The sequence below is a fragment of the Miniopterus natalensis genome, chromosome 21 (assembly GCF_054644295.1).
Source record: "Miniopterus natalensis isolate mMinNat1 chromosome 21, mMinNat1.hap1, whole genome shotgun sequence".
Taxonomy (NCBI): Eukaryota; Metazoa; Chordata; class Mammalia; order Chiroptera; family Miniopteridae; genus Miniopterus; species Miniopterus natalensis.
The window spans coordinates 7340076-7360555 of record NC_142101.1 but is presented as its reverse complement, the minus strand read 5'-3'; the positions used below and the strand labels follow the sequence as shown (position 1 = coordinate 7360555).

The following is a 20480-nucleotide window of genomic DNA, read 5'->3' as shown; positions in this document are numbered from 1 at the left end:
GACTCTGAGGTTGCTGGGACTCTACCCTACCCCCTTTTGTTGATCTGACTGTCAGATCCATCCTCGGGCTGTGCCTGAACCGTGGCCACAGGCAGCTCCCTGCCCCCGTTTTCCAGTGTTGGCGCTGGAGGCTGATTGTCCTCAGTTAGTGCAGATTTGAGGACTCCAGGGCAAGGAGCCTGATTGGGTCAGATTGGTGCCCCCGCAGTCCAGGACAGGCTCAGCCAGGATGGTGAATGCTGGACATGATGGCAGAGGGCGGGGCGGGGTCAGGGGGACTGGCCCCCCAAAGGGAAGGCTGCTGAGCAGAGTGTCCCTCTGCTGCAGGGGTGTGTGCCGTGGGACTGGCCAGCGGGGCAGCTGGTGAGGTTGACATCTTTCAGTCCCCTCCGCAGAGCCACCTTGGGTGCAAGGAGCCGGGCTTCACTGGACCGGCTGCCGGGGTGGGGGGAGGACCTCCAACACGAAAACACCACGTCGCTGGCGACCTGAGAAGCTTCAAATGGCTGTTGTTCCCTGACCCTGAGCATGTTCTGTGCCTGCTGCCAGGCCACCCGATCTCTCTTCCAGGGGCAGCAACTCCGACAGTCAGACAGACCTCGGACGCCTGTGTCCAATCGAACCCAGTTTCAAACCTTAGCAAGTTGCATATGTGAACTGCATCAGAGGCTAAACTCTTTCTTCTTGTGAAATACAGAATTTCCACCGTGTAATTCACGAATCGCGTTGCGTAACAATTGGGCAGCAGTATTGTGTGTTTGAGGGAACATAGACTTTGGCATAAAACGGGCCTGGGTCTGAATTTTTCCTGTGCTCCTTGAATTAACCCCCCTCCGCCTCCGCCTCCGCCTCCGCCTTGTCCTCAAAGGGGACTGAGAGTTACCATGAGACCTGAATGCGACAGTGCCCGCAGGTGAGGGCATCCTGTGGCTCCTGTGCGGGCTCACGCTCCTTAACTTAGGAAGGTACGTGTGGATTTGGGCTGTTTTTTGTTTTTTTTTTAAACTGACCGGGAACCCAACCTGCAACCCTTTGGTGCGCGGGATGTTGCTCCAACCACTGAGCCATACTGGTCTGGGCTTTTTTCTTCCTCACACAAATTGTTCAAGAAAACAGTATTTTAAAAACAAAGTCTTAAATTCTACTCCTTTTCTATCAAAAAGTATGAAGAGAAGTAAATTGTGCATGTGCATGCATGGTATGTGTGCATGTGTGTGCACGTGGCATGTGCCTGTGTGTACACACTCACGTGTGGTATGTGTGCACGTGTGGCATGTGCATGACACATGCCTGTGTACACATGCATGTGCATGTGCACGCACATATACATGTGTGCACACTTGTGATATGCCTGCATGCATGGCATGAGTGCACACACACATGCACACGTTCATGTGTGTATATATGTGCACAAGTGGCAACATACCCACATGCTGTATGTGTGGTATGTGCATGTATACATGTACGTACATGTAGTGTGTGTGCATATGTGTGTGGCTTGTTCATGTGTGTGTGCTCGCACATGTTTGAGGGAAGTGAGGGGAAAGAATCAAAGAACGGGAGTGTGTATTCTCAAATGCACACTCCCAGGCAAGACAAATAAGGAGACATTTTAAAGAATTTTTAAATTACTGTAAATGAATCTCCAGGTCACAGCTCTTTCGACGACATGTGCTGGAAAGCGGAAAAGCAAACCTCAGCTCGCCACTGTCAGCAGGGAGCAGGGGAGGGAGCCGCCTGCAGTTAGTGGCAGCGTTGGGCTGGTGGGGGCTGTGCGAGTGGGGGGCTGTGTGAGTGGGGGCTGTGTGAGTGGGGGCTGTGCGAGTGGGGGCTGTGCGAGTGGGGGCTGTGCGAGTGGGGGGCTGTGTGAGTGGGGGCTGTGCGAGTGGGGGTCTGTGCGAGTGGGGGGCTGTGCGAGTGGGGTCTATGCGAGTGGGGGCTGTGCGAGTGGGGGCTGTGCGAGTGGGGGGCTGTGCGAGTGGGGGCTGTGCGAGTGGGGGTCTGTGCGAGTGGGGGGCTGTGCGAGTGGGGGCTGTGCGAGTGGGGGCTGTGCGAGTGGGGGCTGTGCGAGTGGGGCCTGTGCGAGTGGGGCCTGTGCGAGTGGGGGCCTGTGCGAGTGGGGCCTGTGCGAGTGGGGCCTGTGCGAGTGGGGCCTGTGCGAGTGGGGGCTGTGCGAGTGGGGGCTGTGCGAGTGGGGGCTGTGCGAGTGGGGGACGTGTGAGTGGGGTTCTGTGTGAGTGGGGGACGTGTGAGTGGGGTTCTGTGTGAGTGGGGTTCTGTGTGAGTGGGGGGCTGTGCAAGTGGGGTCTGTGCGAGTGGGGGACGTGTGAGTGGGGTTCTGTGTGAGTGGGAGACGTGTGAGTGGGGGGCTGTGTGAGAGGGAGGCTGTGGTGTGAGGCTGCGCAGAACCAGTAGTAGTGGCTTTTTCTCACCTACAGCTCCATACCATGTGCACTGGTCTTTCTTTGTCATTGAAAGTGCTGATTTATTAGGCCGTGTGCTTCAAGGGCACGGGGAGACTGCGTGCAGGAGCAGGTCTGAACTGGGAAAGTGAGAATTACTGTATCAGATGCTACCAATTAACTGGTGACAGGCACGGCAGGTGGGACGGAACTGGGCTGTATCTGTGACGTAGCAGAAGCCCTCCCGATATACTGTGTTTGAACCTGGGGGAGCTTATCTGCTCATCCCTCCCCCTTCCTCCTGCCCACTGCCTCTTCCCATCCAAGCAGGCGCGGTTTCCACGGCCGTGAGTGCCGAGACCGACTTGTCCCCGAGATGCGCTCTGGGTTCGAGGGCAGCAGGGCGGGCTCTCGGAGGCAGCCGCAGCGGCGCACCCTCGCCGGCCGACGCTGGGTGCAGAAGCGTGAACGTGGTTCAGCATCATTGGTTTCGCTTTCTCCACGGACCACGGAACCCCTTGGCGATGCTCCCATTTGGAGAGCTTGCCCCTCTGTGCCCTTTTGCGCCTCTAACAACGTGACGCTCCCGCGACGCGGCGCTCACCCCCTCCCCAAAGGAGAGCATCCGAGGCGGGAGTGGACCCGCCTCCGCCTCCGAGGGCGCTGGAGCTAAGGCCGGTGCCGCGGGGCCAGCCGCCTTCCCCGGTGTGGGATCGCGCCCTGCACCGGTAACCTTAGGGAAAAGGGCCCGGCGACTATTGGGAGGGTAAAACGATGCGGCACTAAATGCCTGATATTCTGAAACGCAAATCCTACTTGATGTGCGAGTGCTGTTTTGGATTAGCCACGCCTGCTCTGCTTCAGCCAGCATGGAGAATCCTTTAAGATCTCCACTGCAGCCGTTTCCTCGGGAGGCAGCTTTTAACCCCGCAGGCTGGGCCCAGAAGGACCGCGGCTTTAAGTGTCTGTCACTGAGCTGACCTTGCTTTCATTGGTCATTCGTGTGTGTGGCTGTCTGTCACCAAACCTGGTTTTCTCCAGGCTGAGGGCGCCTCTGCAGCCCCGGTGCCCTCATGTACCACCTCGCACGCGGTAGGCGTTTAAGAAATGTTAGATGAGCCCAGTCGGTGTGGCTCAGCGGTTGAGCATCGACCTAGGATCCAGGAGATCGCGGTTCAATTCCCCGTCAGAGCACAGGCCCGGGTTGCGGGCTCGATCCCCAGCAGGGTGCATGCAAGAGGCAGCCGATCAATGACTCTCATCATTGCTGTTTCTATCTCTCTCTCCCTCTCCCTTCCTCTCTCTGAAATCAATAAAGATATATTTAAAAAACATTTGATGAATGTAAGCATGAGAGTCAGTTACAATCCTAAGAGAAGCCTGCTCTTTGTTACTACTGTTCATTAATTCTATAGGACCCACATCTGATCATTTTTCTTCTCTCTGCAAATCTCTTATCAACCTCAGAGGAAAAGAGAACCACACACTGCTTGGTGTCCCCCAGTGAGCAGTGAATCCATTGCTAATTTAGTGAGGGTGCATTTTTTTGGTTCCAACCCCGGATGATTGACAATGACCAGTCTAAAGCCTGGGACGGACTGTGTCCTGTTGAACTGAGGACCCCTCCTCTAGAGGAGTCTGTCTAAATGACCACCACACACAGTGGTAGCAGAAAAATGCTGGAAATAGATCTATAGCTGCACATAGAAATGTGTTTGTAAAACCATGTGAATTTGACATCTAATTAGGAGTGAACCAATATGAAAATAAGCCTTAGTAAATTATTAATGATTTTCTCAGGGCATCCTACTTTGAAATCACCTTGGCCTTACCCTTCAGAGATGTGTGTGTGTATGTGTGTGTGTATACATATGTCAGGTACATATGTACATATATTTATTATAGACATATATATATATTATAGATGTATATATATTTACACAACTGCTGTTTATTTTGTGCTGATATGTGAGTGGCCTGCTTCTCTGCAGCTCACATGCAACCTGGTTTTCACTTGCTGATGTCTGGCCTCTGCATTTGCCAGTGCTCTTTGTAACTGTCTACAGTACAGTCTCCGGTCTCCTAAATTTACTGTGTCCTGAACCCCTGCTACGTTCCGTTGGTGGCTGAAATTTCACATGCATTTATTCAATGTGTGTTTCCCGAGCTCCTCTTGTGTTGTTTAAAATTGAAGTGATGTGTTGTGTAGCAGTGGGTCTGGCACTGCCTCTTATTAGCTGTGTGACTTCGCTGACCCTCTGTTTGCCGGCTGTAAAATGGGCTGCTGCATATTAGTCCGTGTTCAGAACAGCACCCGACTCAGAGGTACTGTAGTTAAATGGATGCCATTTTCGGTAGCTATCTTTCCTCACGTTGGATTTCCACATGGAAAGTTCGACTGTGTAGCACCTCATGTAACGATCTGCCAGCTTCGAGCCCTACACATCTTCTCCCATCCAGCCGCTCGGGGCTGTCCAGCTGCCAGCCCACATTCCTGTGTCGCTGGCTCCCCGGTCTTGTCAGCACCGTGTGCCCACCGCACCTGCCTGCATGATTTAGTCACCCAAATAAACAGAAGCCCTTTCGTTAACTCAGATAAAAGAGTAATCCTTTACACGTTCGAACATTTCTTGGAACTCTAAAATTTCCCCTTAATCTTTCACGTCTTCCCTCTGGAACGTTTTACTAATGGGAGGTAATCTTGTCTGTATGGATCCCTGAATAATGATCTTTGAAATCTGACAACTTATATTTATTTGTAAAATGAGGTCAGTCCTCACTTGGTACTTACTTATTTATTTTTTTTTTTTTTAGAAAATTCCAATAAAATGGTGCATGTTTGACAAAATTTGTGATGAATGCTGAACTGATGAGCTCCCCTTGGTTTCCACTTTCAAATTTGAGACCTTACTGTGCTGATCTTGTGACACTGTCCCAATTCAGTGGGGACAGCGGGGCCGGAGCTCCCAGGAACCCGGGCTTTGTCCAGTCTGAGACGAGTCTGCCGGAGCTGCTCCCTTCCTGTCCGGTTATTTAGACAAATAATTGCCGGGCTCTTAAATCTCTTCTCATGCAAACGAAGGACACGGGGCCGTGGAACCCAGTTAGACCTGCCGCCACCTGACGTTGTCCAGCCTCCGTGTTTACGCTGCAAACAATGTTGCTTGGTACTTGGTAATTTTTTCATTAGACTCATAGGGACATTTTTGGATGACCGGTTACAGTGAAGATTGATAGAAAATGTTGCTGTGCGGGCCAGTGAGAAATCAACGGTAGAGTCTGTCTCACACCCCATCACAGGCATGTGGGTGGAAATAGGGTCCTGAGAGCCCCCCCAGGCAGAGATCTGGGCTGAGAGGCAGGCAGCATGGCGTGTGCTGTGTACCCCAACTTCAGAGTGGCATTGAGCCCTCAGCATCAGTTATCTTTGAGAATAACAAGTGGAATAGAAATAATGATAAATACCATAATAGCAGTAATAACAGTAATTACAGAAATGGCAACACATCAGTAATTACAACGACCGTCTGATGGAGACCTGTCCGTTCCCCCTGCTCTCCTGGGTGCTCACACTGGCCGTCGGTGAGGGGTCACCTGGAGGGGAGGCCCTTTCGTCGCTAGGAGGAGGCAACAGAGGGTGTCCGAGCTGGGCCCAAATCCACAGAGTCTTTTCTTTATAGTCAAGTTCCTCTTGATTGTCGAGCCGTCACCATCATTCATTCCTTAGCATTTGGTGATTACAAGGCACTGAGTTTATCTCTAGTGGGAGCTGATCCTCATAGTTTTGGAAGCTGAGCAGTCGATGTCCACTCACTGGCAGGACCCCGTTTCTGGCTGTTTCTCAGGGAAGGGTCTGCGATCCGTTGCTACCACCGGTGAGGTGCCTCTGGTTCATCCACAGGAGGGAGTTGTTCCTTCCTCCTCTTCTCCTTCCCACACTCTGCAGCCAAGCTCTTGGCTACCTGAGGGAAATGGAGAGGCACGGAGCACAGGGGACCATGCCAGACCCTGGTGAGCTGCCTCCTGAAGCCCAGGAGGGCTGCCCGGGGGCCTCAGACATCACTCCAGGCAGCCACGCCAACGACTCACGTGTTTTCCAAACACAGGATGGTACCATCGTTAGAGGCTTCGCCGGGATCCTTTGGTGTGCGGCTTTTAGTTGAGTAGTTCTGGGTTTTGCGCAGGCTTTGCATCACCTTTGGGTTTTGTTTTGCAGAGGCCAGTGTGAAGGAGAGCGCTGTGAGGTACATGGACGCGCTGGAGGACAAGCTGCGCAGGTGAGGACAGCGACCTGTGTGACAGACCCCACTCGCATCTGCATTCCGCATCATAACAGCGTGTGGTGAGGCAAAGGAAAGGCTGGCTAACTTCTGTAATAAATTAAGAGAAAAACGCAGAAAGGCATCCGCTGAATCTTGTAACAGAAGGAGCAGGTGCCACACAAACACCTCCCAGCCCCTTTCTTCTCATAAAACGTAAACAGATTAAAATGTTTAAAGTGGCCCGGGGATCACAGGTTGTGTTCATGATCCGTAAGAGGAGGAACCTTCTTTGGCTTGTTAAATTCAAGCTTCCGGCCTTCGTTGGTTTATCTTTTCTTTTTCGTGTCTGGGGAGGGGAGGTGTCTTATGGATTATGCTTCAGCTTCTACAATATAAGAACCCACACCTTAGGTTCTGTGTTGAATCCTGATTCTAAACCAGCATGAAAGTTCCTGGTTGCTTTTTAGAAAAATTTTTAACCCAATTAGGAATTCAAATTTGAGAGACGTCAGTGACACTGTGGCCTGTCAGGGTGTTTCTGGTTTGTGGACTTGCACTTGCGAAAATAGAGCCCAGCCACCAGGCCTGTTTCTAATTAAGGAAACAGGCCTGAGCCTGCACAATGCGCTGCTTTCCTGGGACGCATCAAACTTTATGGAGACTGTTTTGCTACTATTTTGGAAATTGTTAATAACTCTTTAAATAAGCTGCGCCTTAGACCTCTAAGTCTAGATAAGGCCATCGGCTGAAACACTGCTTCTCCGCCCAGAGGTGGTGAGAGGGGCTGCCTTGCTGAGCTCTGCTCTGCTCTGCGGGGCCAGCAGGGCCCTACAGGATTTACTCTGATGCTTGGAGAGCAAGTTCTTCTGACCCCCGCTGATATCTCCCTGCTCAGTGCCTCAGATGCGGGGAGGACCTAGGACGAAGGGGGTTGGTGGAGAGTGTGGGGTCAGGAGGCATGCATGTGGGTAGGAGGTGGCCTCGAAGGTAATGTCTCTCCTTGAAAGTAGGATGCTCCCCTGGGCCAGGCGCAGCTCTGAGCCCGCCTCCGCTCCTGTCCCGAGGCAGGTTTCTGCAGGTCCCTCTGGATCTTAGCTCCCACCACCTTTTTTGAGCCATTAGCACCTCGCCCCGGTGCACGCGCATCCTCGTGACTCCGTCTTCTCTCTGCAGCCTTCCGCCTCTTCCTGCCGCCTTGTTGGTACCCACCGCGGGAGCCTCTGGCGGCAGCTCGTTGCCAGGCCTTCAGTGTGATAGTCGGACTGCGAGCTCCATGCCCTACTTGCTTTGTATCCCAAGTGGCCGGCACGCTGTTTGCACGTGGTAGACAGTCAGTGAAATGATAACGAATGCAGGGATGAACGGACCAAGAGCAATTGTATCTTGAAACTCTATTCTGAACTATTGCATCCAGAAGCCAAGGCAGCCTCAGAAGATGCAGTGGCCCAGAAATCCATTTGTCTTGCCATCAGATCTTGGTGGTATGGAATATATAGCAAAATAAAAAGCAATCTACTCTCAGGTCGCATTACCCCTTCAGGTTTACTGTCTCCAGAGGGAATACTTAGGTGTGATACTTGGCATGGCTCATTTTCTCTTACGGCCGAAACTTGCTTTAATTTCTAGTTTCTCGATTGTCACATATTCTCTGTTAGTGCTGGAGAGACATTCATTTCCTGATTTCCTCATACTAATCCGGTGTCGCACTGAGCACATGGTCACCCCTCCACCGCTCCCTTTGTCTTCACACCCATAAAGGAAAACGAAGTAATTCTACGGCAGGAGAGTCAGCACTCAGACTGCACAAAGGAGGCGGAGGAAGAGGCAGAGACCCGGGGACTGAAAGGACCCGGTTACAGAAGGCAGAGGGGTTGGGGTTTAAAAAGGGCAGCCGCTGCCTTCAGGAAGGACTCCTGGGCCTGTTCAGGCGCGTGGCTCTTAGCAGCAGAGTAACTGAAGCCCGAGCCTCCCTGTCTGGGGAGCGCAGCCCAGATTCGACCACTGAGCGATGCCGACACTCCTGGCGGGTGCGGAGGCCGCTCATGGTCACCCTAACAGTGACCGGGACTCTTCCAGATCCCGCACGTGCTCTTTATCCCAAGTGATGCACGGCGATTCTGAAGTTCCTGCGCACCTGGAACAATCCAGGTTCAACCACGTTGAGCTGATTTCAAGAGCTGTTGAGGGAAATGAATATAAGAGGCGGCGGCCAGCTGGACCCCTGCCCGGCGCTGCAATGACAAGGAAGGCAGGAGCACAGGGACACCGCCGTTTGTTTTCTCCTGTTTTATTTTATTGCTTTGTTGCTGACATGGGCCTTCCTCCTCTCCCTCTTAACATGTGGTGGAACGTGTTCGCGCTTCCCGACCTCACTTCTGCTCGGAGAGCCCGGTCCCTTCCTCGCCGCCCTGCGCGGCCTTGACCCCTTTGCGCGTTGCCACCTCTGCTTCTCGGAAAGACCGAAGATCTCGGCTTCTTTCTCTCTCCTCCCTGATTTGGAGCAACCCCCCTGCACCCCAGTGGGGGCTGTTTGCACTTTGTCAGCAGGTTCTGTCTGTCTGTCTGTCTCCGTCTTTCTCCTCTCGTTAGCAGGAGACAGTTGGGACAGAGACTGGGAGAAGCTCAGGTTTCCATCCCTGCCTGGTACACGGTCCCTCCATCCGTCAGTCCGTTTAAGCCCACAGGCCCCACTGGGCTTGTCCCTCTGCTGGCTCCTGTCTCACCTCCTGTTTACCTCCCCTGCCCTTTGCTCACATGCTTGGGGACCTGAGTTTTCTCTCCGTCTGTCCGTGTCCTGCCTTCTCACCTCATTTGTCCGCTTGGGGCTCAGTCCTCACACACAGGAAATTCTTGCGACTCCACCATTGGGTGATGGATAGAGCTATTTTTAGCAAGCCCACATGTTCATTCTAAAACCAAATAAATCGACCCTACAGGTCACAGACACAAAAGCTTTCAGGAAAATACCGATGGTTAGGTTTGCCCACTTCTGAATATTGAAGCAATTTGGCTGCATTGTGTAATTTTCCCGGGGAAACAATGATCTAAACTACCTTATTATTTGGAAATTCGAACTGATAAGAAAATATAAAGCATTTAATTGTACAATGTTTTACATAACCATTAATTTAATATGTAGTCATTGATTGTTTCCATTTAATTTTTAACCTTATTTAATCTCAAACCAGAAAACCTTAGGTATACATAAAATAATAATGCTTAGACACATAAATACACATATGTATAGAAAAAATAACACATAAATGTAACAAGATGGCATGAATTATAAAAGAGTAGGGAAGAGAAGTGAAAACAAAGGCAGGGAAAGTCTTGGTAACACGTATGTGGACTCCAACTCACACCATAGTAGTGTACTGTCCTAGACACTGGATTATGTATAAAACTGACGTTTAAAAATGTATATGTAAATGATTTCATTTATAATAAATGTTATAGGTCTACATTTGCCTTACAGTTCACTCCGATAATTTCCATTCTATAAGAACTCCAGGAATGAAATTTACTCAGAAATAACTTTCTCCCCTGAAATGTTCAGTTGTGATGAATTTAGTGCCCAGGGCACGCGTCTCATTTTAGAAGGCCTGCATTTATTTCTTTGGAAAGAGAAGACAGAGATCCTGCTTCTAGAACCCCAATGCCCCAATCGGGCAAGTCTGGCCTTCAGGGCAAGAAAAAGAGCTGCTGCCCCCAGTCCCACCTGGCTTCGAGGTCTAGTTCACAGGGGAGGAGTCCACTGTCCCCCTGGGCATCTGAGCAGGGGTGCCCAGACACCCGGATGCAGGGACTAATATGAAGGACCACCCTCCTCCTGGAGTGTTACCATTAGAAAACCAGCAACCCTCAAACCAACAAGTACCCTCCCTCCTGATGATGGTGGAGAACCCGAGGCAGTTACCTTTAAAGCCCAGGCTCTGGAGTCAGGTTGTCCAGATTCTAGTTTGTCCGCTTCCAAGCTGTGGGCTGTCACCAGGTTAAGAAATCTCTTCAAGACTCAGTTTTCCTTCATTAAAATGGGCCAGCAATAGAGTAAGATAAAGACTGTTTCTCATATGCAATAGGGCTTAAGAAATGCTGGCTATTGTTACCTTAGCAGCTATGGCACCATGAACATTATGGAAAAAAAATCTACATTAAGAAACCCTTTATTTTATAAATCCAGAGAGAATCCCTCATCTTTCTGGTGACTTGGGGGAGGGGAGAAATGTTTGCTTGTATCTAACAGCCTCCATTAAGGGGCTGCACAGTGTGTTGATTGTCTAAACACTTGGCTGTTTCTGCCGCTTGCCCTTTGGCCAGCTGTTGGCACCTCCTGCAGAGGGTGGAAAGGGAAAGCAATGAGGTAATTGCCTTCTTGTTAATGGCTGTGACAAAGGTTGAGAGCCTCCCGTGGTTTCTGTGACCCAATGGCTGGGTTCCTAGCACTGAGTCCTGGCTTTAGAACCAATCTGGCTGGGTGTGGAGTTTTTGAGACGGAGAAAGACCAGAGCTCACAGGCTCCAGAGCCCAGGGGCTGGAAAGAATTAATCATCTCGCCTGTGACTCCCGGAGCTCCACGGCCCCTCATCTGGACCCTTTGTGGAGCCCAGAATAAAACCGCTTCAGCCTCAGAGAAGACATTTTTTGGGGAAAGTAACTCCAATAAACTGTCTTCTTTCCCTCCGATAGTCTCCTTTGAGAAAGTGAAGACGTTGCCTTAGAGAGAAGGGTGGGCAGAAGGAAAGAAGACAATTAGAAGGCCGGCGGGCTTGTCTGACGAGGGCCTTCAAAGAGGGGAGAGGTCTTCCCAGAACCAAGGGCAAGGGGGGGACCCGGTAGCGCAGCAGCGTGGTCCGAGGAGAAGACAGAAGAGATCCAAGTACATGCGGCCAGGAGGCCTCAGTCACCTGCCATCATTTTCTTTCTCGTGGACACTCCGACACTTTGTTGGACGTGGTGCTGTTTTTGAAAGGCAGCCTGAAAATATAAAAAGAGATGCCCAGCGTTGGCCCACAGAACAGAACACAGGAGATGGGTGACCGCTTCACACAGAGGCTCTGGCCTCAGACTCCACCATGTCTGTGCCCTTCAACCCCAGGTCTCTCTGCTTAGGGCTGTGATATGATCACTCTGCCCACCGAGATCCATTAAGAATCAGCCAACATTTAAGGGGCCTGAGTCTCGGCAAGGTGCCGGTGATTTCTCTTTATTCTATTTGGTTTAGTGGCACAAAGACATTCAGTGGTGATCGCCCTGTGAGAGTGAACTGAGGAGGGCAGTTAAGTGGAGGTGTGTCCGCCGTGTTCCACGAGCCTGTGTGCCATTGCCCCCTAGACGAGCCGTGTGCTTCAGAGCCTGCCCGTCTCAGGGTGCCTGTCACATTGCTAGAAAGTCAAAGATAATTGATCAATAGGGGATGTCCAAGCTAAGATGACTTTCACAAACTCAAGAGAACCATTATTGATTGAGTGTTGTTGTTTTTCACTTCTCACTCAAGGATATTTTTTCCCCATTGCTTTTCAGAGAGAGTGGAAGGGAGAGAGAGAGAGAGGGAGAGAAACATCCATGGGAGAGAGACACATCGATTGGTCACCTCCCGCACGCGCCTTGACCGGGGCTGGGGATGGAGCCTGCAGCCGAGGTACATGCCCTGGCCCGGAATGGAACCCACAACCCTTCAGTCCTCGGGCCAACGCTCTAACCACTGAGCAAACTGGCCAGGGCGCTTGAGTGTTTTTGATGCGCTTTGGAGGGAGTTGAGAACTCTTAAAGAAAAATTAATTGCTGGATCAATGGAAATCTTAGTAGGTAGATCTCCAATTTGCCATTAATTAAAGTGAGACTTTTCAACAGTTCAGGGAAGTGTTGTCGAGATTGTATGACAGGCTAATTTGCTAACATGGTAGGAACCTGTTAGCTTCAGATGCAGGACTAATGCAAGTAGAACTTACGGAATTTCTCAGACGCTCACTTTTCGTGTACAGTCCTTTTCAGGACTCTGCTCAATGTCATCTCACAGAAAGTGAGATGACAGTTCTGCAGCAGCCTTGGCAAGTGTCGGCCAGACAAAATATCACACACACATTTCCTCCGATTCGGTTTGCTCCGTTGCCTCGCCACCCTCTGCACCCCAGCCACCCCGATTCACACAACAGCTGTGGGGGGCACTAGCTACGAGCAGCGAGCTGCGGACACCTTCTGTGCGGGCTCTTTCCCTTTGCGGACGGAGCCCACGCCAGGCTGGGCTGTAAATCCCTCATCTCCACCGCCTCTGGCAGAAGACAGGTTCTCCTGCTGCTGCTGCCAAGATATTTCTTGAGCTGGGAGAACTTTATGGGATTTTACTGTATGCTGAGCCTCAGAAGACAATTCTGCGGCTCCCCTTCATCACAAAAACAGGGACTTTTAGTTGTGCCTCTTAAAAAAAAGCTCCCCAAAGAACTGATAAAATTATTTAGTGGACCAAGGAGGAGGGAATCAGCCAGATGGTGACCTGTGACAATTGCACAGAGCAGTTTGCCTGAGCGACCGCCTGGTTATTCTGTAAAATGGGACAGTAAGCTGTGGTTTTGCAGTTGCTGTGTTCTCCATCTCACTTTGTAAGGGGGCTCCCGCCTGCCTCTTAATTGACATTCTGTCTCTAGAGTTTTCTTGATTTTGCTGTTCAGTGGAACTTAGGTTTGTGTTGGTAATGGCGTGTGTCAGCTCTGGTGGTTGCCGACTGGAAACTGTTCTCGGGTGTTGCTCCGGGGCCAGGCGCTCGTCGTGTGGCTTGTTGGCGGCGAGAGGTGTTTCGGTGCGTTGTCTCGCCCTCCCGCTTGCCTAGGCGGCAGGCTTCCACCGGAGCATGTCGCCTTTGGTTCTGCATACCTGTAAGGGACTGAATCCTTTCACCTGGAAGGGGTTAGTCAGGTGTATCTGTGTCATTTCAGGATGAATTTGGTCCTGTCTTTGTTTTCTGGGTTGTCAGCACTTAAGAGTCTTAGATCCTAGATGGCAGCTGTGACAGTGGGAGCCTGGCCTCTGAGTCAAGCTACTTTAGTCTAAGAGGAAGGATGCGTCTCTGAGATTCAGTGGGACCATATCCAGAGATTCAGACTGTGAGAGACGGACTCTGGACTAGTCGTCTGGCTATGAGCCGGTCCGCTTCTCTCCAGGAGTGACTCTCAGGAATGGCCCTGGACACGCTAACCAACTGAGCCACCCGGCAGGGGCTACTGGTATTTTTTCTTAAGTCATGAAAATAAATATCATCCCTCAAAATATGTGAAAAATGGGCCTAATGAAGACCTGCTAACAGGCACTGCTTCCCCTCCTCCTCGCAGCCACGAGAATTTCAGGGAGAGACTCGTATCTGCAGTTTTGTGGATGCTTCTGTGACGGGATAGTAAGATGCTAGAAAAAGCCCTGGGCAAGTGGAAGGGGGAAACTGAGACAAGAACATTAAACAAGGCCAAACAGTTTGGGCAGCTTGCAGCCAGCTTGTGAATCGCAAGACACATGAGAGCAAATGGTTAATACCCCTCCGACCCAACCAGAGGATACACAGAGCTTAAATCACCCTGGAGCTGCTAAGGCAGGAGGGGGGGGAAGGAAAAAAGGGAGAGTTTTATCTCACCCACTGAACAAAGAAGTCAGCCGCCTTAGGACTTGCCAAACAAGGTGACCAGGTGTATGTACAAACGTCCCAAGATACGCCACAACAAAGTAAAACGGGGGCTTTGAAACCTAATCTGCTACCCAAGGTATCCGGCAGAGGAACCTTGAAACCTGCTTGTGCTTTATGCCAAGTGTATTTTTAATAAATCTCCTTGCTTTGCTACAGTGCTGTTGTCCAGTGTCACTCGTTTGAAATCTCTCCTACGAGACTGACAAGAGCCGGGGAGGGGACAGAGCCTTCCTCTCTCCGACTCAGGGGACTGCCCAGTAACATCTTTTCTGGTGTCCTTTCCTTCTGTCCTCTTAACTGCCATCGTGAGAAGCCCGAGGAGGACCTGGGGGTAATTAGAAAGGTGGCACCATCGATTTAAACACGGTTACAATTCGTTTGTCAACCAGTGGTTTTTCTGCTAGGTCCTTTAAGTCTAGTCTAGCATTACAATAAAATGAACCAATAGTAACAATCTACACAGTAATTTTCTTTAATAAATTCAAAAGCCTATGGAGTAATTTGAAAAACATTTTAGCTTTTTTGCGCTTTACTGTACTTACAAGTGTCTAAACAACCCTCCTTGGCTCCGTGCCAGCCCCTCCTAGCTCTGTGACCTCTGAAGGAGGCGCCAAGGACAGGCTGCAGGGGGCGCTGCGCCTCCTTCTCTGGAGCAAATGTCCTATCAGTTTGGGTGCAGAGTGTATTTAATGGGCCTGTGAGTCCCGTCTCCAACTACATGTGTGACCGCAGGGCCCTCAATGAACCTGAGGCATCACAGTGTTGGGGAAAAGGGTGTTTTTAAAGAATGCTGATTATTTTATAGCCTCTGGGCGTCAGTCTTGACTCAGGCTTTAAGCCCCTGGAGGGGCCTGTTGCCACCAGTTAGCGGGAGACCGTGCTTCTGAGAAGGAGTTGGGCTCATAAGAGCTCCTGCAGATATATCCATGAAGAGCGGGTCTGACCTTTGTCGCAGCTGCTTCAGACAAAGATGCAGCGTTGGGACAGGAATAGAAGGGCTTCCCTGCAGTTACGAGGGTGAGAGGAGCTCTGGCTCTCAGTTCCATGTTGGAGAATAAACCTGAACGTCAGACACTCATCCCAGGCAAAGGACCACAGAATAATTGGAACCAGAGAGGCCAACAGTTCGTTTCCAGGAGCCTCCCTTGACCTTTGGTCTGAGTGGCCCTTGTCTCAGGAGGCCATCAAAACAAAACAAGAGCTTTTAAAAACAGATCTAACTAGATTCAAAATACTTAGGTCACACATACATCTTAGGGGATTGCAATAATTGTGGTGGAGACTGATTGGAGAACATTTTTGAATTGCTTGTCGGAAAGCTGAGAATATTCAACTGCAACGATAATATCAATAGCGAACCTTTATTAGGAGATACCGTTATTATTTAAAAAGGTTGAAGGGTAGAGTTCTGGGAAGAATAATAAAGATCCGCTATATAGGGTGTTATGACACATACGTGTGTGTGTGTGTTCACAGAATTTTGAAATATTTTCCAGTTGCAACCTTTGTTTTTGTAACAGGCAGCCCAGGGAGATGTTCGGTTTTGCACTTGATAATGAAGCCTGTCTTGTCTGTTACCATTTACAACAACTACTGTTGTTTCTGTCATCTCAAGAGAAATGTTCCTGCATTTGCACAAAAATGAGCCAGACCTTCCAAAAAAAAAACCTGATCAGGTCTTATGCCGAGTGTTGGAGACCAGTCCAATGGGTGTCTGCTTTGCTTGATCAGGACAGAATTGGAAACCGTGTTTCCCAGGCAGAGAAGGAGACTAAATATTTCTCACAGAATGAGTGAGAATCTGGTGCCATCAACTCATGGGTTTTGTCACCCGAGTGGGATTCACCGTCAGCTGCACCGGCTGGCTGGCTAGTTAGGTACAGGGACTGACGCCAGAGTCTCTGGAGTCTCTCTCTGGAGTCTCTGGAGTCCTCACCTGTCAAGCCGAGAGCATCGTAAGAATCACACCTCAGAGGGAAATGGTCCAACAGAATGAAATGCTGGGTGACAGTACCCAGAACCCGCCGGGCACAGAGAGGGCGATGCATGCCGGCCTCCTCGCCCAGCATCTGTTAATTCAGCCCCTGCTCCCAGCTGTCCCCCTGGGATCCCCAGCTGCTGGTGGCGGCTCTGGATGGAGCTGCCGTGTGTATGTGGACCTCGAGGCGACGGTAATTGGAAATTCAGTGGCCGGGCGGACAGCACGGGGGAACTGGTTTCCAGGGTGTGATGCGAAGTCAGAGAAATCGCGCCCTCTCCTCTCCACCTACATGCCTCGCGGTCCTCTTTATGCTTTGATGACAAATGTGCCCCAAGCCGCAGTGTTTTCTCCAGGGGCGGAAGGAATGGCTGGCTGGTTTTCTTTAGAAGGAGTTGTAACGTCCCTTTGTTCACGGACATCATATCCAGGTTAGATAAGGCATGTTCCCTGTTGGTAGGAGAGGAACAGAGAAGTAAATATTTGCTGCAATACGTCTTTCTGATGTCTCGAAAATTAGTTAATTTCCTGCATCTGACAAATCAGTTTCCAGCGACATCCGCCTCCCGTTTGGAGGCAACGGGAAAACAGCCCCACAGCGCGGAGCCTGTCGCTGGGGCCTCCAGGGGAGATAATGTGGCCACAGTGCCGGGGCATTGAATATTGATAAGGATGTGACAGGCCGTGCTTAGAAGCTGTGTCACATTCGAACGACTAGCGGAGAGATGAAAAGAAAACAAAAAATTAATCCCCCCCGGAGTCTCCTGCAGACGCACTTAGTGGTTGGTTGCTGCTCAGCGGTCTGCTTTCTCCCCATTGATAATCATAATCAAATACCCATTATTGGTTCCCAGCAACAGCGTGATTGCCTTCCCCTCCTTGGTTCTGGGGCAGCGGTCTGCTGGCGAGAAAGGACAGTTGTGCACCCGCTCTTTCCACGGAAACTCGGAGAGGCCATTGGTGCCCTGCGGACATTGGCGTCCGCCGGTTGCTCTCCGAGGGGGGGCAGGAGGAAACCGGTTTATCGTGCTATTTTTAGACTTCAGTTTGGATCTCAGCCTGTAGGATACCTTGTGTGCCGGAGCTAGAGCTGTGGAGGCACAATTCAGGCTGCAGGCGCCCCCTCCTCCGACCGGCTCTCAGCGGGGCCCAGCCTCACGACCCCCTTGGTGACGGCGGTCCCAGCAAGATGCGCAGTGTCCTGCGGAACTCGCTGCCCGCAGCCTCCAGGTCTTCAGTTTGCCCGTGAAGCTTTAACCTGATCTTTCATGCCCATAAATACTCAGCAATCACGGAAATTCTCTGTAAACAGCACTAGTTCGTTTGGCCACGCCTGCTTTTTCCAGCCAGTCTCCCAGAGCGGGTGGGTGGAAGCCAGAATGAGGCAAAACCCTTTCTTGGCTGGATTTTCCTTCCGAACGAACAGAAAGGGCCCGGACACCCGGGAGTCCAGGTTATCTTCGCTGCGGTGACAGGAGGGAGCCCTCCCAGTCTCCCGCGTGAGCGATGGGTTGGCCCTGAACTCCAAAGGGATCTTAGAAGTGCCAGTCATACCTGCCTGAGCTTGTCTGTGTTATGTGCATCTTGTCACATGTGCTAAAATTCAGATCCGCTTGTGTCACGCTGAATCCCATGGGTGCCTGGGACTTGGCAGTGCAGAGGCTGTGGGTTTCGGCCACGCCTGGGTCTGGCTGCTCCAGGTGTGCACCGTGGACCGGCAACATTGGCAACACCTGGATGTGGTTAGAGCGCAGTCTCAGGAAGGGGCGGAGGAGGGGGGGAGAGAGAGAGAGGGAGAGAGAGACATTGATTGGCTGCCTTCCATACGCACCCCAACTGGGGATCGAACCCAAAACCGTTTGCTGTACAGGACGACTCTCCGACCAATTGGGCCACCGGGCCAGGGTGGGCTCTTCTCTTTAAAGTTAGAAACAGAGGCCCTCTCCCCTGCCTCCCGAGCCATGATTATGGTCAGTTTGGAGGTGATGCTACGGCCTTGCGCAGGTTGTGGGTAGGGAGCGCCAGACCCTAGGGGAAGCACATCTAAGATGCTCAGAACGACAGGACTCCACGGTGGCTGCGCCCGGGCTCCAGCCCCGCTTCATTCCCGCGGTTCCCACCCTGCGCTGGCAGCCTCACCGGGTGGCGAGCACCGGGAGGGCAGCAGGGCCGGTACCTAAGCAGCTTTTCTGTTCTTTCTAGAACAAAGTGGTTTGGGGACATGTCTGTATATATTTTTCCAACAGCCAGATACACGTGTCTGCTTAGCCGCCCGGAATCCTTGCTCCTTAACTCTTCGGCCGGCGCATGTGTCAGATAAAATCCCTGGGCCTTGAGCTCCCTGCAGGTCTGTCTTCCATCCGGCTTCCTCGGCTTAGCGAGCTCCCTGGAAAGCCGCGTGCTCTGAGAGGTAGCGAGTAATGAGCTGCACCCATGGGCCTGGCCAGCTCCTCTTCTCCGAGCTGAGCTGCTGGAATGTACCCAGGAGATAGGCAGGGAGGCCATTTATGGGGAGCACTGTCGTCTTGCTCCCATTTCATTTTAAAATTCCTGGCTCCCTCCCACCCCCACCCGCGTGGGCGCGTGTTTCCAGTTCTCCTGTAGCTCCCAGGGCTAAATGTCCCTTTGTACTTCTGAAGAGCTCTGATTAGGAAGCTGTCTCCCTGGCTCCCACTCGCGCTGATCAAAACAGGCCCCTTGAACCCCGACGAGGCCCTTGCACAGGGGGGGATGTTTAGCTCGCAGGGTAAGGACTGTGCAGATTCTGGCAAAATAGCAAAAGGAAAAGCAGGGGACACACTTAAAAATTTTAAAATTTCTTTCCTGTTACAAAAGCAAAGGATGCATGGGGTTTATTTGGAAAAAACCCCCACAAGAACAACTGAAAAGGTACATGTACAGTAGAAGCCACTTGTCCCACTCGTCCCACCAGGAGGAAGCAGTTTCCAGTCCACCCTTTCAGAAAAGCTTCACATACCCATGGGCGTGTATGGTATGTCCTGCTCTTTTATGACTTTAAAAAAATTTAAATGAGATCATAATAAATATTATTTGTTCTGCGCTTTACCTATTTTTAATTTTGATTTAAACCTATTTTTAACCTTAATTTTTCTTGGAGGTCTTTCCATCCTAAGAGCTATAGCTCAGCCTTCTGCTGTAGATGGTTGCAACGGTCTGTGACAATAAGTTTGGCTCTTCCAGTGGTTTCTCACTGTGCAATATATTCTTGTCTGACTATATCTGTAGGGTAAATGCTGAGAAGTGGAGGAGCCGGCTCAGAGAGCGCGTGCATTTTCAATACTGGCAAATAACGGCAAGTGACTTTCCCAACAAAGGTGCTGATTTATTCCCCTCCCCCGAGACAGATTGTGCACCTTTAGACTTTCACTCCCAGTTCGTGCATCTTTTTTTTTTTTTAAAGTAGAAATATCTTTTCAGACTTTTAAAAAAAATGTTTTTTATGGATTTTAGAGAGAGAGGAAGGGAGAGGGAGAGACAGAAACATCAACATCCATCAGCTGTCCCCTGCACGCCCCCTGCTGGGCATCGAATCCGAAACCTGGGCATGTGCCCTGACCAGGAATCGAACCGGTGACCTCTTGGTTCATGGGTTGAAGCTCAACCACTGAGCCACACCAGCCGTACATCTCACCTTGAATGTGGTCAGTCATCTTTCCAGGTGTCTATGAGCCATTTGTATTCCTTCTTCTGCCCATCCTGCTTATTTTCTCTTGGGATGTTTGCTTTGTGTTTTTTTTAATTGATTTTTAAAACTCTTTGCAGGTTAAGGAATTTGACTCATGGACTACGCTACATGCTAGAAATAGTTCTTCCTAATAGGTCATTTGTATCTTGACTTTTATTTACAGCACTTTGCCATGTAGAAGATGAAATTCATGCGTCTCCAGTTTTATTCTTTTTTTCCCTTCTTGACCTGCAGTTTTTGTGTCTTGCTTGGAAAGGTTTCCCCCACTTTATATTGTAGTCAGATAATTTGAGATTTCCATCTAGTCGCTGGGGAGCTCAGGAGCCAGTTCAGCGCGGGCAGGGCAGACTGGGGGACTGAGACTCACCTGAGACGCTAATTCCTAATATGGTCGCTCCATTGGGGTCACTTATCAGGAAAGCTTCCCCCTGTAACCTTTATGAGGGTGAATATTTTTAACTTAATT

General features: G+C 50.7%; 1 protein-coding gene across 1 annotated transcript in view; it reads left to right on the top strand.

Annotated features, from left to right (window-relative positions):
* DISC1 (DISC1 scaffold protein) overlaps positions 1-20480 on the top strand; it is a 193043-nt gene that overhangs the window by 138085 nt on the left and 34478 nt on the right. The window contains exon 9 of the mRNA XM_016196007.2: positions 6619-6679. Within this exon, the coding sequence (XP_016051493.2) occupies positions 6619-6679 (61 nt within the window). The remainder of the gene's footprint in view (positions 1-6618; positions 6680-20480) is intronic.